Below are 13,029 nucleotides of genomic sequence, written 5' to 3'. Positions count from 1 at the left end.
CAGGCTCTTTCTAGGCCTCTATAACAGCCTGTATTCTTTTGCACACACACACCCCTCCATTTTCACTTTCACTTGGCTTTTGTTCTTACCTTCAAAGCTCCCAGAAAACAAGTAAATCCAGGTGATGGCTGGGATGCAGAGCAGAGTCAAAGAGGCAGCCAAGAATTTCCGTCTCCCTCTGCAGATTCCCAGCATCCTCTCAGAAGTGGCAATTTCTAATTCCAGAGCCGTGTCTCTTTCCAAAGCATAAAGTCCTCAGCATCCCTCATAATACTTTCTGAAAGAAAAAGCAGAGAGCAAAAGCTGAATCCCATCATGATGAGCAGATGGAGGCAAACTACAAAAAAGAACTATTCTGGAGATCCTACAAGGACATTACTTAGGCCATGGCTTCCTGCTCACCTTTTATCACAAGAGATGACAGATGACTATAGTCTTGCCTCTCAAAAATGAGATACTTAAATAAATGATGAAATCTACAAGGGATCTCTCTCTCTCTCTCTCTCTCTCTCTCTCTCTCTCTCTCTCTCATACCTAGCTAGAATCTATTATAAACAAAATATCAAAACTAGGTCATAGGCTGATATCAAAGAATACAGTGTCATGAGTGACCAACTGAAGAACGTGATCCCCAAGAAATTTATATGGACCATTGATTAAGGAAAGAAAAATGTTAGTTGAGCCATGTGTGGTCAACATGGCAAACAGCTCTTGTGTTCCTAATAAAAAGGAACATGAAAAGTAGCTGAAGCAGAATGAAGAACACACCTAAAGGAGAGGAGTTTGGTCAGGTCACAACATAACCTGCTGAAACTGGTGCTGAGAACCTAAAAACTGGGAATTGTCTGCATAGCCCCCCACTGTGGTAGATCTAAAAAAGATAGAAACAATGAGAATGGACAAGGGTTAACCAGCTTGGACCAGAATAAATGAGCCTTAGACGAGGACAAAATGGCAATGATGGAGTAAAAAAAGAGAAAGGTTGGAAGGGATAGAGTAGCAAGCCCATGATATTTCACCTTTACACACACACACACACACACACACACACACACACACACACACACACACACGAGTCTCTCTCTTCCTGATGACTGCTGATCTAGATGTAGAATTCTCAGCTACCTCTCCAGGACCATGTCTGCCTGTGTGCAGTCATGGTTCTCACAACCATGATAAAGGACTAAACCTCTGAACTGTAAGCCAGCCCCAATTAAATGCTTTCCATTACAAAAGTTGCTGTGATCATGGTGTCACTTCCCAACAACAGGACACTGACTAAGACAGAAACTGTTACCAGGGACTGAAGTATTGCTGTGATAGGCCCGACTATGTTTTTGTTTGGAGGAATGTGTCTTGAGGGACTTTGGATTAGGAAAACTTTAAGCTGGGCTTAATGGGCCATAGTAATAGAAACATGGAAGACAGCGGTGCTGAGGGTGATTTGAACTGTGGGGACTCAACTCAAAAAGTTTCTGAGAATATTAGCATGTGGCCTAAAGACCATTCTTGTGACATTCTGACAAAGAATGTGGCTGCTTAATGCTGTTGTCCAACAAAAATCTGCATGAGGCTAAATTGAAAAGTTTTGGATTAACAGCTTTGGCAGAAGAGATTTTAAAAGAGCCTAGTATTGACTGTGTTTTGTGGTTGTTAGTGGCCAGTTTTATGCTAATCTATAATGAAAATGAGCAAGCTGAGCAAGAAAAAATACAAAATGTACAATTTGAGGAGAAAAAGAACATCAGGAAAAGTTTAAAAAAAAGACAGAACCTAAATGGAATAAAGGTAGTGGTGGCCTCAGGGTAAGACACCCAGTTAAACTTCCAATTTTTGAAAAGGAATTAAAGAAAAGTTTAGGGCTAGTGTGGTGACACATGCCTTAATTCTAGTACTCAGAAGGCAGAGGCATGAAGATCTCTAAACTGGATGCCAGCCCTGTTTACAGAGAGAGTTCCAGGACATCTGAGCTTAGACAGTGAAGGAAACTATTAAAAAAAGAAAGATGGTGAAAATATATTTGAACAAGAGGGCCATGTTCCAGCCCCAGCAAGCACCAGAACTTGGCAGCTTTTCCACATGGTTCTGGACTGAGAATCAAGGATACAAGAAAGAGGTTATGGAATCTCCCTCCACAACTAAGGAAAGTCATTGAGTCCAGGCATATGTCAGGGGTGTCCCTGAATGGACGCCTAAGGAGGCCACTGCGTGAAGCTGTGAAGGTGAAGCCTGGATTGCCGTGGAGACCCCAAGATGCTGGAGATGCTAGAGCTATAGGATATCTACTAAGGAAAGCTTTCAAGTGTGGAAGTGGCCCAGGAGAGATAGAAGTATGTTGAAGTTAACAAAGCTGAAAGGAGTTGGAGATTAGAAAAGCACTTTGAATTCAGTCACAAAGACACAGAGTTTGGAATTTGCCACCTGGTTTTCAGCCTTACTTTTGTCCAATATTTCCTCACTATGTTCCCTTTCCTTCTTTTTAGAATGGTAATGTACATCCTGTGCCATTGTATGTTGGAAGTATGTGATCAGCTTTTGTATTTTGATTTTACAGGGCTTACAGCTAAGAGATTGCCATGAGTCTCAAAGAGACTTTAAACTTTGGACTTTTAAACAGTGTTGAGACTGTGACAGATTGTGATAGATGGGAAGTTTTGAAGTTGGACTGAATGTGTTTTTGCATTATGATATGACTACTAGTATATGGGGGGGCAGCAGGGAGTAGAATATGGTGCTTTGACTGAAAATGGCCCCCATAAGCTCATAGAAACTGGTACTATTAGGAGATGTAGCCTTGTTGGAGTAGGTGTGCCTTTGTGTATGTCACTGGGGGTGTCTACTGTTCACTGTCTCTCTCCTTTCTTGCTGCCTAAAGATCCAGATATAGAACTCTCAGCTACCTCTCCAGCACCATGTCTGCCTGCATGTTTCCATGCTTCCTGTCATGACAATAATAGACTAAACCAGCCCCAATTAAATATTTTCCTTTACAAGAACTGCCATGGTCATAGCATCTCTTCACAGCAATAAAACCCTAAGACACATGCATAACACATATGAATTTAAAAAAAAAAAAAAAGCAGACCATGAGATCTCATTTCCAGTTCCCTAGCATAGATGTCAGCTGGCGACATATGGAAAAGTAAATCCAGGTAGAAGAACCACCCACACTAGTCAGCCATAAAAGGCTTAAGATTCTCAAAGAACAGTTGTCCATGAAATGGCCAGTCTGGGTATCCTCTGCAACATTCCCATGCAGCCTGTCTGTCACAGCCTTTATATTCTGAGATAAAGGTCTAGTTGAACTGCCTGCTTTCCCACCAGCGGAGGAGTCTATGATTCAAGTTCAGATTTCCCCATCCCATCACATCCTCCTTGCATTCCCTTTCTTTGAATTCTGAAGGATACTTACAGATATCTGAAACTGTCTATTAAAGAAACACACCAAATCAGTCTAACCAAGACAACTGTTAAAGCTTCAGGCCTGTTTCCAGCAATGACCACCCAATGGAGCCAATTGGCTTGTGTGTGCGACCATTCCAACAGATTTTCCTAAAAGGTCTATTTAAAAAAAGATGAAAGACTAAAGGGCTTGGAGAGTGTTGTTGGGACAATACTGAAAAGTACAACCCTTTTGAACAATAAATGTTGACTTGATAAAGGGCTCCCCTGAGGCTTGTTCATGCTGAAGCCTCAGGCACAGATGTTGTACACCAAGACTCAAGCATCTCTTAGGAGAGGAAAAGTTGATAAGGAGGTTATACTATTAGGCAGATATAAGTTCAGATCCATATGCTACACTCAACTTTATCCCTCTATAAACTGATGTGATATTGTAGATTAATTCAGACATCAGTAGAAGTTAGGAAGATGCTGACATTAACATTTAAAATAACACTTATTTTCTTCCTTTCTTCTCTCAGTCTACCAAAGGTAATTTCAATATATATGCTTTGTACAAAGGCAGGCCTTATATAACACTTTCATCAGAATTTAAGCTCTATTGATGAAAAATCCCTTCATGAGTTTGACTTTTAAATGATAATGTTAATGTACAAAAGAACACATTTTTAAGTTAAAAATATCAATTTTTATTAGGAGATACTGTAGGAAGTCAACGCAAGAAAAACAGAAGACACAGAAAATAGGCTGGAAAATTACTTCCCAAACATATCAGTGTATATATTAACTAGAAAATCCACCCCATAACCAATTCCCCTCCACTGCTGGCTAGTGAAGGGAAGTCTCCCTGTCAACCCAGGTGTCCAAGTCATCACTAAGGGCTCCATCCTCAACCCCCAACATCCAATTCCTTGGTCAATTCCTCCTCTATACATCTATTCCTTGGGATTTCTGTCATGGGTCTTACTCAATACAATTTACATTTCATTTACATGGAGATTGAAAAGAAAATAATTATTATCATTTGTTACGTCACAAAACAAGGTTCAATTTTCAATGGATAGCACAATCATGTGTATCCTTCAGGCCAAAGGAATGAACTTGATATAGTAAGGCAAATATCTATCTAACCAGCCAGTTATCTGAATCATAGGAATATATTTTGTGAGGATAATAAAATATATAATAGCTACAATAAATATGATGAAATATGTATGTTTCATACACATGAAAAATGGTTTCCATAGTGAAAGTAATTGCTGGGCACAGGACATGATAATTTCACTATATTTTTCCAAATGTTATACAAGTAGCATGCATTCCTTTTATAATTTAAAAATATTTAAAAGCTTATATTATGTTACATTATATTGTTTGTCATTCAAAATACCTCAGCACCAATTTGTAGTATATAATTTACATGCTAGATACAGGAAGTTAAATTTTGTGGTACCCTAATTGAAAAGACCCCCTCCAAGGGGTGTTCCTTAATCATCACAGGGACTCTAGTCATAAGCCCACATTCCCTACTGCACTCAGTTTTCATCAGTACTAGAAGCTAGCTTTTAATTAGCAACATGGATGAGATGATGTATCATGTGTTCAAGATATGTGGATTGTACAGAACCACTTAACAGGAAAACATAGTAAACATCTATGAAATAAAAAAAAAAAAAGGATCTAAGAAAAAATTGCCCCAAACCTTAAGAATAAATTTAGGAACCCAAACTGATATCCTAAGTGCCTGTCGTAATTGGAGAATCAGTACCACTATTCACTGTCCTAATGACTGGACAAATCCTGCCTGCCTCTTATACCATGTCATCCCTCCATAGTCAGATGCTGTCTTGAAATGTTTTTCATCCTTTCTAGGAGCTGATAAAGACTATTGAGTCCTTGGTACCTCCGTAACTTGGTACCTCCATAAGAATATAATAGTAAGTAAGACTGACCTGGAGGCTATTTGCTTTCCACTTCTGAACACCCGTCTCTCTGGCCCTGGCCACTTTACTCAGCCTCAGATTCATACATGAAATGAGTAGATACACCTGTGTCTAGGACCCAAACCTTCATTTCCCATCACCTGCTGCTGCCTGGACCTTTCCTTCCTCACAAATGTCAGCACCATTTACTCCAGTGACTGAGCCAAATATTTGGTAATTCTTAATGCCATGCTCACCTTTCTCACCTTGCCCAGTCCCTATAATCCTTAAATCCTGCCATTTTTACTTCCAACACATGCTTTAAATACATTCAGGTTTCACCCCTTTCTCCTGCCACAACATATGAGTTAGGGTCACCAACACCTCATAATTATATCAGTCACCTAATTCAAATGTCATCTAAAATGATTCATTGTTTCTCAACAGCTCTTAAAATGAATTCCAAATGCTTGGCCATGTCCCTGAGGTCAACTGGTTGACCCCTAAAAACCTTTCTGACCTCCTCTGGCATTTTTGTATTCTGTTCTTTTCTGCCCAGCCATGTTTGCCTTTTCAGCTATGGACTTCACCTCAACACCTCTGCAACTCTGTTCTTGATGTCACAAATCTGGATCATAGTGACCTCTGCTCCACTGTGTTGCTCCCATCTGTGCAATCTAGAGCTTGGATGCCATCAGCTCAGAAAACTCTTTGCAAATAATTCTGTGCCTAAGGAGCCCTCCCCAAACTGTCTATCACCATGCCCTGATCATTTCTTTCATAGTTCCCATCAAATTCCAAAATCACACAATTCTCTGAATAAGTGTTTTCTTAACAACCATCATACCCACTAGATTTTCATTTCCACTTGGGCATAAATACTAACAGCTTCATCATTGGTGTGCACTGGTCCTAGTTAGGGTTTCTAGTGCTGTAATAAAATACCATGATCAAAAGCAAGTTGAAGAGGAAAGGGTTTATTTGGTTTACACTACTGAAGACAGTAAGGGCAGGAACTCAAACAGGTTAGGAACCTGAAGGCAGAAGTAGATGCAGAAGCCATGAAGGACTAATGCTTATTGGATTGCTTGTTATGGCTTGATCAGCCTACTTTCTCACAGAAACCAGCACCACCAGCTAAGATGTGGCCCAATGCATTGTGGCCCTCCCACATCAAATACTAAGAAAATGCTCTACAGGTTTACCTACAATCTCATATTATGAGTGCATTTTCTCAACTGAAGTTTCCTCCATAGATGACTTTAGCTTCTGTCAATTTGACATAAAAGCTACCAGCACACCGGGACCTGTGGACTCAGGCAGCGATGTATAATGTTTGCTGAACACACAAAGGAATGTGCCATTAGACACATAGCCTGTACTTAGTCTAGTATTCTCTAAATGTGTCTTTTTAAACAGAGGTCTATAATTAATATAGGAAACAAAATCTGTGCACAGTTCCTCAGGCAGGCCCTCACAGCAATAATATGTCCTTCAGACACTTTCAGTTGCATGGGAGATCAGCAGCAAAGTTTGTTTTGGTAATTTTCTCTGCCTACAGGAAAGAACACTTCACACTAGGTCTGGAATCAATTGGACACGTGTCTGCACATTACAGCCTATAGCATCTCCTCCTGCAAATAGTCCTCAGTCTAAAAGCAAATACAGTATGCCTAGAATAAGCACTAAAATCCAGCTGTTCTTGGTGTTGTAAAGGCCATTCAGGGTCATTTCCTACTATCTCAGCTTGTCTTGATCCCGCTGTGAAATCAAGTTCTATGGCTGTGTGAAAACATGGTCTTTTGCTTCAGAACCACTGTGATGTCACAGATCAACAGCAGTGGTGTCCCCAGAGCTTCCAACTCAGTTTCCCTTCACCTGTTTCCTTCAACTCTGTGGCTCAGACATATTCACTTTCAACAGAGAATTCCACTCACCTTGTTTCTGCAGTATGAAAAGCAAACTATAAAACATGATCTGCATCTGGCAAGAACTTCATAACATTCACAAAACACAGGAGTCTGGAGACATGGTTCAGCTGCCAGTTGGCACCTGATGGCTAACCTAGCAAAGTCATCTGATATTCTGTGACCTCAGCAGTTTGGTGTGAGAGTCCATGGCAATACCAAGGGCAGCTGAAAGGAGCCAGGAAGAGCCAATGAAATCGAAAATACACTGAAGGGAGATACATGTAAGACACTAAGGGATTAAAATTAAAATTGATTGGTTGCATTTTAACCACTTGTCCAGTCAGATTCTAGGGCTAGGGAACGCACAAATGACTTCTTGGTTTGTATCTGTGAATCAGGACAGAAAGAGGGAACTAACAATAAATGTTGCGTGCTGTTCAGATGCCTCCAGACCACTTCTTGGTAAAGGGAGAATTACTAAAATGGAACGAATATTCTTTTATCTGAAGAAGGGTAGCAGAAAACACTCAAAACTCATTATTCAGTATGTTACTACTCTCTATAAATCAACTACATTCATTGTTTAAAAAGAGGTTGACCTGTTTTTAAAAAAAAAAACTTAAAACAGTAGTACTTACTCCACATTTTTTCCATAAGTGACTAAAATATGGCTTAAAATATCAAATGGAAACTCTACAAATTAGTTTATAGCATGATATATCTGTGTAATGTGATGAATTCTCATGCTTTCCCACCCTACTCCAAGATGTATATGAATGATCAATCCTTGTATCCTGAGTATCCAAGCAGTATATGTTACCTGCTTGTTAGTAAACTAGCAAGTGTCTCTGTTAGTCACTTAACAATTGTCTCAGTTATGAGATCAACTAAGAGAGAATCACAGCAAAGAGGACAGGAGATAGAAACTAGTTAGGCAGTTTAGGCAGGAAACCCCAAAGCAACAATTTCAGGAATGTCCTTGCTGAAGACCAGGAATATAGAAGGGGACTCTGGTTCCTTATCTCTCTTCTCCAAACTTCTGCCTGGAACATGAACTTGTGATGAAAATAATGCAATTATGTTCCAGGCATTAATCCCTTCTGGTGAACAGCTTTGGAATTGGATCTCTGGATGTTCATGGAGGAAATGGATTATGTCTATTCCTTGTGGTGATACTGTGTTCCCCAAAATATTGTGCACCCTAATAAACTTATCTGGGGTCAGAGAACAAAACAGCCACTAGATACAGAGGCTAGTAAATGGTGGCACTCACACCTTTAATCCTAGCCTTCTGGAGGCATGGATCTCTGTGAGTTCAAAGCCACACTAGAAACAGCCAGGCATGGTGACTCACGCCTTTAATCCCAGGAAGTAATGGCAGAAAGCAGAAAGGTATATAAGGCGTGAAACCCAGGAACTAGGCTGGTTAAGTTTTTAGGCTTTTAGCAGCAGTTCAGCTGAGACCCATTCAGATGAAGACACAGAGGCTTCCAGTTTGAGGAAACAAGATCAGCTGAGGAATTGGCAAGGTGAGGTAGCTGTGGCTTGTTCTGCTTCTCTGATCTTCCAGCATTCATCCCAATACCCAGCTCCAGGTTTGTTTTTATTAACAAGACCTTCTAACAATTCGTGCTACAATTCCCCAATCTCACCGCATCTCCTAAATGATGCTGGAGTCTCCAGTCTTGACCTGGTAGCGTTACCACATTATTGGAAGCCACTGGGAATATCAAGGCTCTTTTGAGGCCCATGATGAAAAAGCTATTTACAAAAAAAAAAAAAAAAAAAAAAAAAAAAAAAAAAAAAAAAGCTATTTCAAAAGAATAGAATCTACCTCTGACCTTGGGCAGAGCCATGACTTTCAGATCTGCCCCAAGATTAGCATAATTCACACTACTATCTAATCCCTAGAGTTGTTAGTCCAGTTACAGGCTGGAGGAATGGCTAAGCAGTTGTGTACTGCTCTTGCAGAGGACCTGAGTTCAGTTGCAAGCATACATTCAGTGGCAAACAGCCAGCTATAACTTCAGCTCCAGGAAATCCAACCTCTTATGGATTCCATGTGTACCTGCACTCACATGCACCTGCACAAACCTATTTGCATATGCACATGCATGTGCACACACAGACACACACACAATTAAAAACTAAATACATATTCTTTAAAAGTTAATCCGGATGGGCCTGTTAATCATCTAGCAATGGGATCATCCCTCAGAAAGACTATGATACTGAAGAGATAGAAGGAATAATCACCCCCTTAATGAGAATGTGGTTTTCCTTCCCAGAAACCCTAGCCTTGGTGCAGTCACTTACAGAGCCAAGGCCAGTAAGCTCTGTTAAGTCAGCCTGCTTTCCGAACCACAATGCAGAAAAACCTCATTTCCTTTTTTCCCCCCTTCTTTATATCTCTTTGCTAAACATGATTTCCCTAACACTCTGGGCTTTTTCACTCTATGAAACCACCTGCCTTTCATCAGGCAGCTGCTTGCTGACTCTACTGCTCAACATGCAGTCCTAAGACAAAAATCCAAAAAAGGGACCACAATTTCCCTGTTCACACAAGTGCTTTGGTTCAAATAATCCTTAAATGGTAGCCTACTGCTCTGTCACAATGTTGTCATTCACCTCACTTCATATAATTACATAGGCATTATATCATCTCACACCAGAAGAAAGATGAATGCAGAACAGAAAGATTCTGGGACACAGAAAGAGGCCATATCCAAACAATTTTTATTATAATAGTTGTTATAACTGCTGTCATTCTTTTTTATTTTATTTATTTATTTCTTCTGTGTATTTTACATCAGGTATCTTGATCCTAAGCACTTCCTCATCCCTTCATATCTACTTTCTGCCCCTGTGCACCACCCCCTCAAATAAGACAAAACTTAAGAGAAACAAAGGAAAAAATAAGATAAAATAAAAGGGAAAATAGGGAAGGAAAAAACTTAAAACTCTTGTCATGGAAGATGTAGTGTGACATTGTGAGTCATGACATGAACCCCTATGTCAATATATCTTTACTTGCCAGTTTTCATTGCAAAGTCGTTGGTCTAGTTCGAGGTCTCTGGTTTCTATTCCTGGGCTCCTGCTGGATATCCTGTTGCTGCCCTGTATTGAGGAGATGATACAGCTTTGGGTCTCCAGGTCAGGTCCCTACACATGCTCCATCAAATCATAGGTAGAGTGGATGATGGGGCAGGCCAAGTCATATCCTTGGGTCTGTGTCTGGGCAGTTGTGCTCTTATCAGGTGATCTTTGCTGTGCTGCCCAGACAAAGTGTAAGGCAAGCTTGACTGTGTGTTGGAGTGGTCAAGGTTTGGCTGGGCCCACCTGCCCCAGCCGCATAGCACATGGGGCAAAAGGGTTTTCTCCAGAATCCAGTGGGGAGGTCTGGGGTCAAGGTTCCTCCAGACCTTGGTTGGTTGGTTGGGGCCACCTGCCCCGGCCACATGGCCCTGTTATGTCATTCTTAATTATTGTTCTTATTCTAACAGTATACATTTTACAAATTACAAATCATCATAGTTCTATGTGTAACAGGGAAAATATATATAGGACTCAATACTATCCATGCGCTAAGGCATGCACTTGTGTCTTGGAATATACAGTCTGCGGACAACTAGGAACAAAGGACAACTACATCTCAATATTTAAGACCAGGAAATGATTCTTCTTGAGAAGAGACAACAACTTCTCTTGTAAAACCTACTCCCTTTTCCTCAGTGCCTTTAAAAGAGGAGGGGTAAAAATAAAGAGGAGAAAATTATGTGTGTTATTTTTATCTCACTAGGTATATTCAAAATTTAGCATTTTAATATATAATAAGTATGAATCATTTTCCACACATTGTTTTACATCCCTTTCTTTATATCTGCTCTTTGCTTACATCAATGACACATTTCCAGAGTTCAGTAGCCATGTACTATACAGTTTTTAGGATGTCCTAAGCCTTCACATTGGAGCGCTAAGGAAGATAAGTATAAGTACAGACCACAGAATTGAGTTGAAGCAGAGGACCCCCAGAGGGCTTTGTGGTAATCTAAGATGGATAAATAGCAGCAGTAGAAGTCAAAAGAACCAAGCAGAAGTAGCTATCTCAGACTTTAGGAAAGAAATCATTGAGCAACTATGATATATAGATACCTGTTAACACTTTCACACGGCCCTAAATTACATAAGAGACTTTATGATCCACCTATGAGACTCCACTTATACCAAAAGGCACTGGGACTCCACATGCTAATGCTCAGACATATGAAGGATGTGCTGCTTCCCTCTTCCCTGCCTTCCTATCTGTTGCCTGCTCTACCTGCTAGGCTTTCCCCATGTTAGCTCCTATCCACACATTGTTCTCCATTGGGATGTGATTCTGATTCCCCCCCTCAAAGGCACGATCTAGAGAAAATTCTGATGGTCATACCTGGAAAGAGAACCTAGTGAATAGAGATCAGAGAGTCTGATAAACACAATACAAGGCACAGTTCATACAGACCTACAACAAGGAAAGATTTCATGAAAATTCAGTCAGGCCTGAGATGGACAGGCCTAGCCCAAGGTGTCACTCCTACAGGAAGATCCTTCCCTTATAAACAAGGTCAAAGGATGCATCAGATGAGCACATGTACAAGAAGCTTTGTGAATTTCCTGCAGTCATCTTTCCTCTAAAGTGGCCTCCCCAGGGCTACGGAGATAAAGTACACATCTATTGGCAGTCAATCATTTCCCTAATTTTCTCACTTTGTACAGCTCGAATTTTGTTTCATAGGGGCAGGAACTCTAGCTTAATAGCTGTCCAAGGCAGACAGTATGAATATTATTTCTAGCCCAGAAATCTTTCTGTGACAACACAGGTTAGAGAGGCCCAAAGTATAGAAAGAATGCAGAAGAAAAAACATTTCCATTTCTAATGCTAACCTCTTTCAACAATGCACCACCAAACAGACCTTTAATGTAAACAGTCCCTCTAAACACAGACCTTTACCCCAGCATCAGACTGCAGCTCCAAGAAAGTGGAGTTTTGGGTTTTTCTACATGGCCATGTTTATTCAGTCCTTAATCACATTCACAAGTCCAGAAAACCCACCTTTGCAGTGTTTTGGTCTTTATTCTTGTGATTTTTTTTTCATTCTGGAAAGGGGTGATTTAAGCAGGCAGACTTCATAATTTCATTCTTTTTAAGCAACACCTAGAAGCTCTGAACAAGGGTTGCCACCAGAAACATTTTAGCAATCCTGGTGTCTGACTGGCAGAGTCTCTAGTTGACTGAGTTCCAAGGCCTCTGGAGATTGGTCTCCAGTGGCCAATGGGCACAAAGAAAGCTATTTCCGTGTCACTCATCCCCATCCATAGAGGGATGGCATGTGTACTCTATGTTTTCTAGTCCAGTGCCGGACCTAAGCTAGAGATAAAGTGGTGAATACATTGGAGACCCTACCCTTTAGGAGCTTTCCAAAAGAATGAAGGACAGATGTACAGACAAGTCAGGAGCAGCAATGGTTTTCAAGAGAAAACGTCTTAGCAGAACCACAGAGTATCACAATTTCAGAAAGCAGAGAAGAGAAGGAACCACAATAAAAAATAAAATAAAATAAAATAAAAACAACTACTAGGAAAGGTACAAGGAAATGTCTGGGATCTGAGCACAGGATCTGGCCACTCTGTCCCAGATGAAGGGCACAGAGGAGCTTCAGATAATAACCATGACAAATGGAAGGGAACCACAGGAACTCTGAATGCTAAGTGAAGAAATTGAACTGGTTCTCCAGCCCCTGGGCAACTAAAAGACT

At 40.5% G+C, this 13,029-nt stretch overlaps 1 protein-coding gene across 3 annotated transcripts in view; it reads right to left on the bottom strand.

The window, feature by feature from the left end:
• The window catches only part of Large1 (LARGE xylosyl- and glucuronyltransferase 1), a 569,590-nt gene that overhangs the window by 432,346 nt on the left and 124,215 nt on the right, over positions 1 to 13,029 (bottom strand). For all 3 annotated transcript variants that reach the window (XM_052728941.1, XM_052728940.1, XM_052728939.1), the window contains one exon: positions 90 to 277. In XM_052728941.1, the coding sequence (XP_052584901.1) occupies positions 90 to 195 (106 nt within the window). In that variant the 5' untranslated portion in view covers positions 196 to 277. The remainder of the gene's footprint in view (positions 1 to 89; positions 278 to 13,029) is intronic.

This window comes from Peromyscus californicus, unplaced genomic scaffold (genome assembly GCF_007827085.1).
Source record: "Peromyscus californicus insignis strain IS unplaced genomic scaffold, ASM782708v3 Scaffold_8__1_contigs__length_139910024, whole genome shotgun sequence".
NCBI lineage: Eukaryota > Metazoa > Chordata > Mammalia > Rodentia > Cricetidae > Peromyscus > Peromyscus californicus.
Note: the sequence above shows the minus strand (reverse complement) of the source record. Positions and strands in the feature narration are given on the sequence as shown.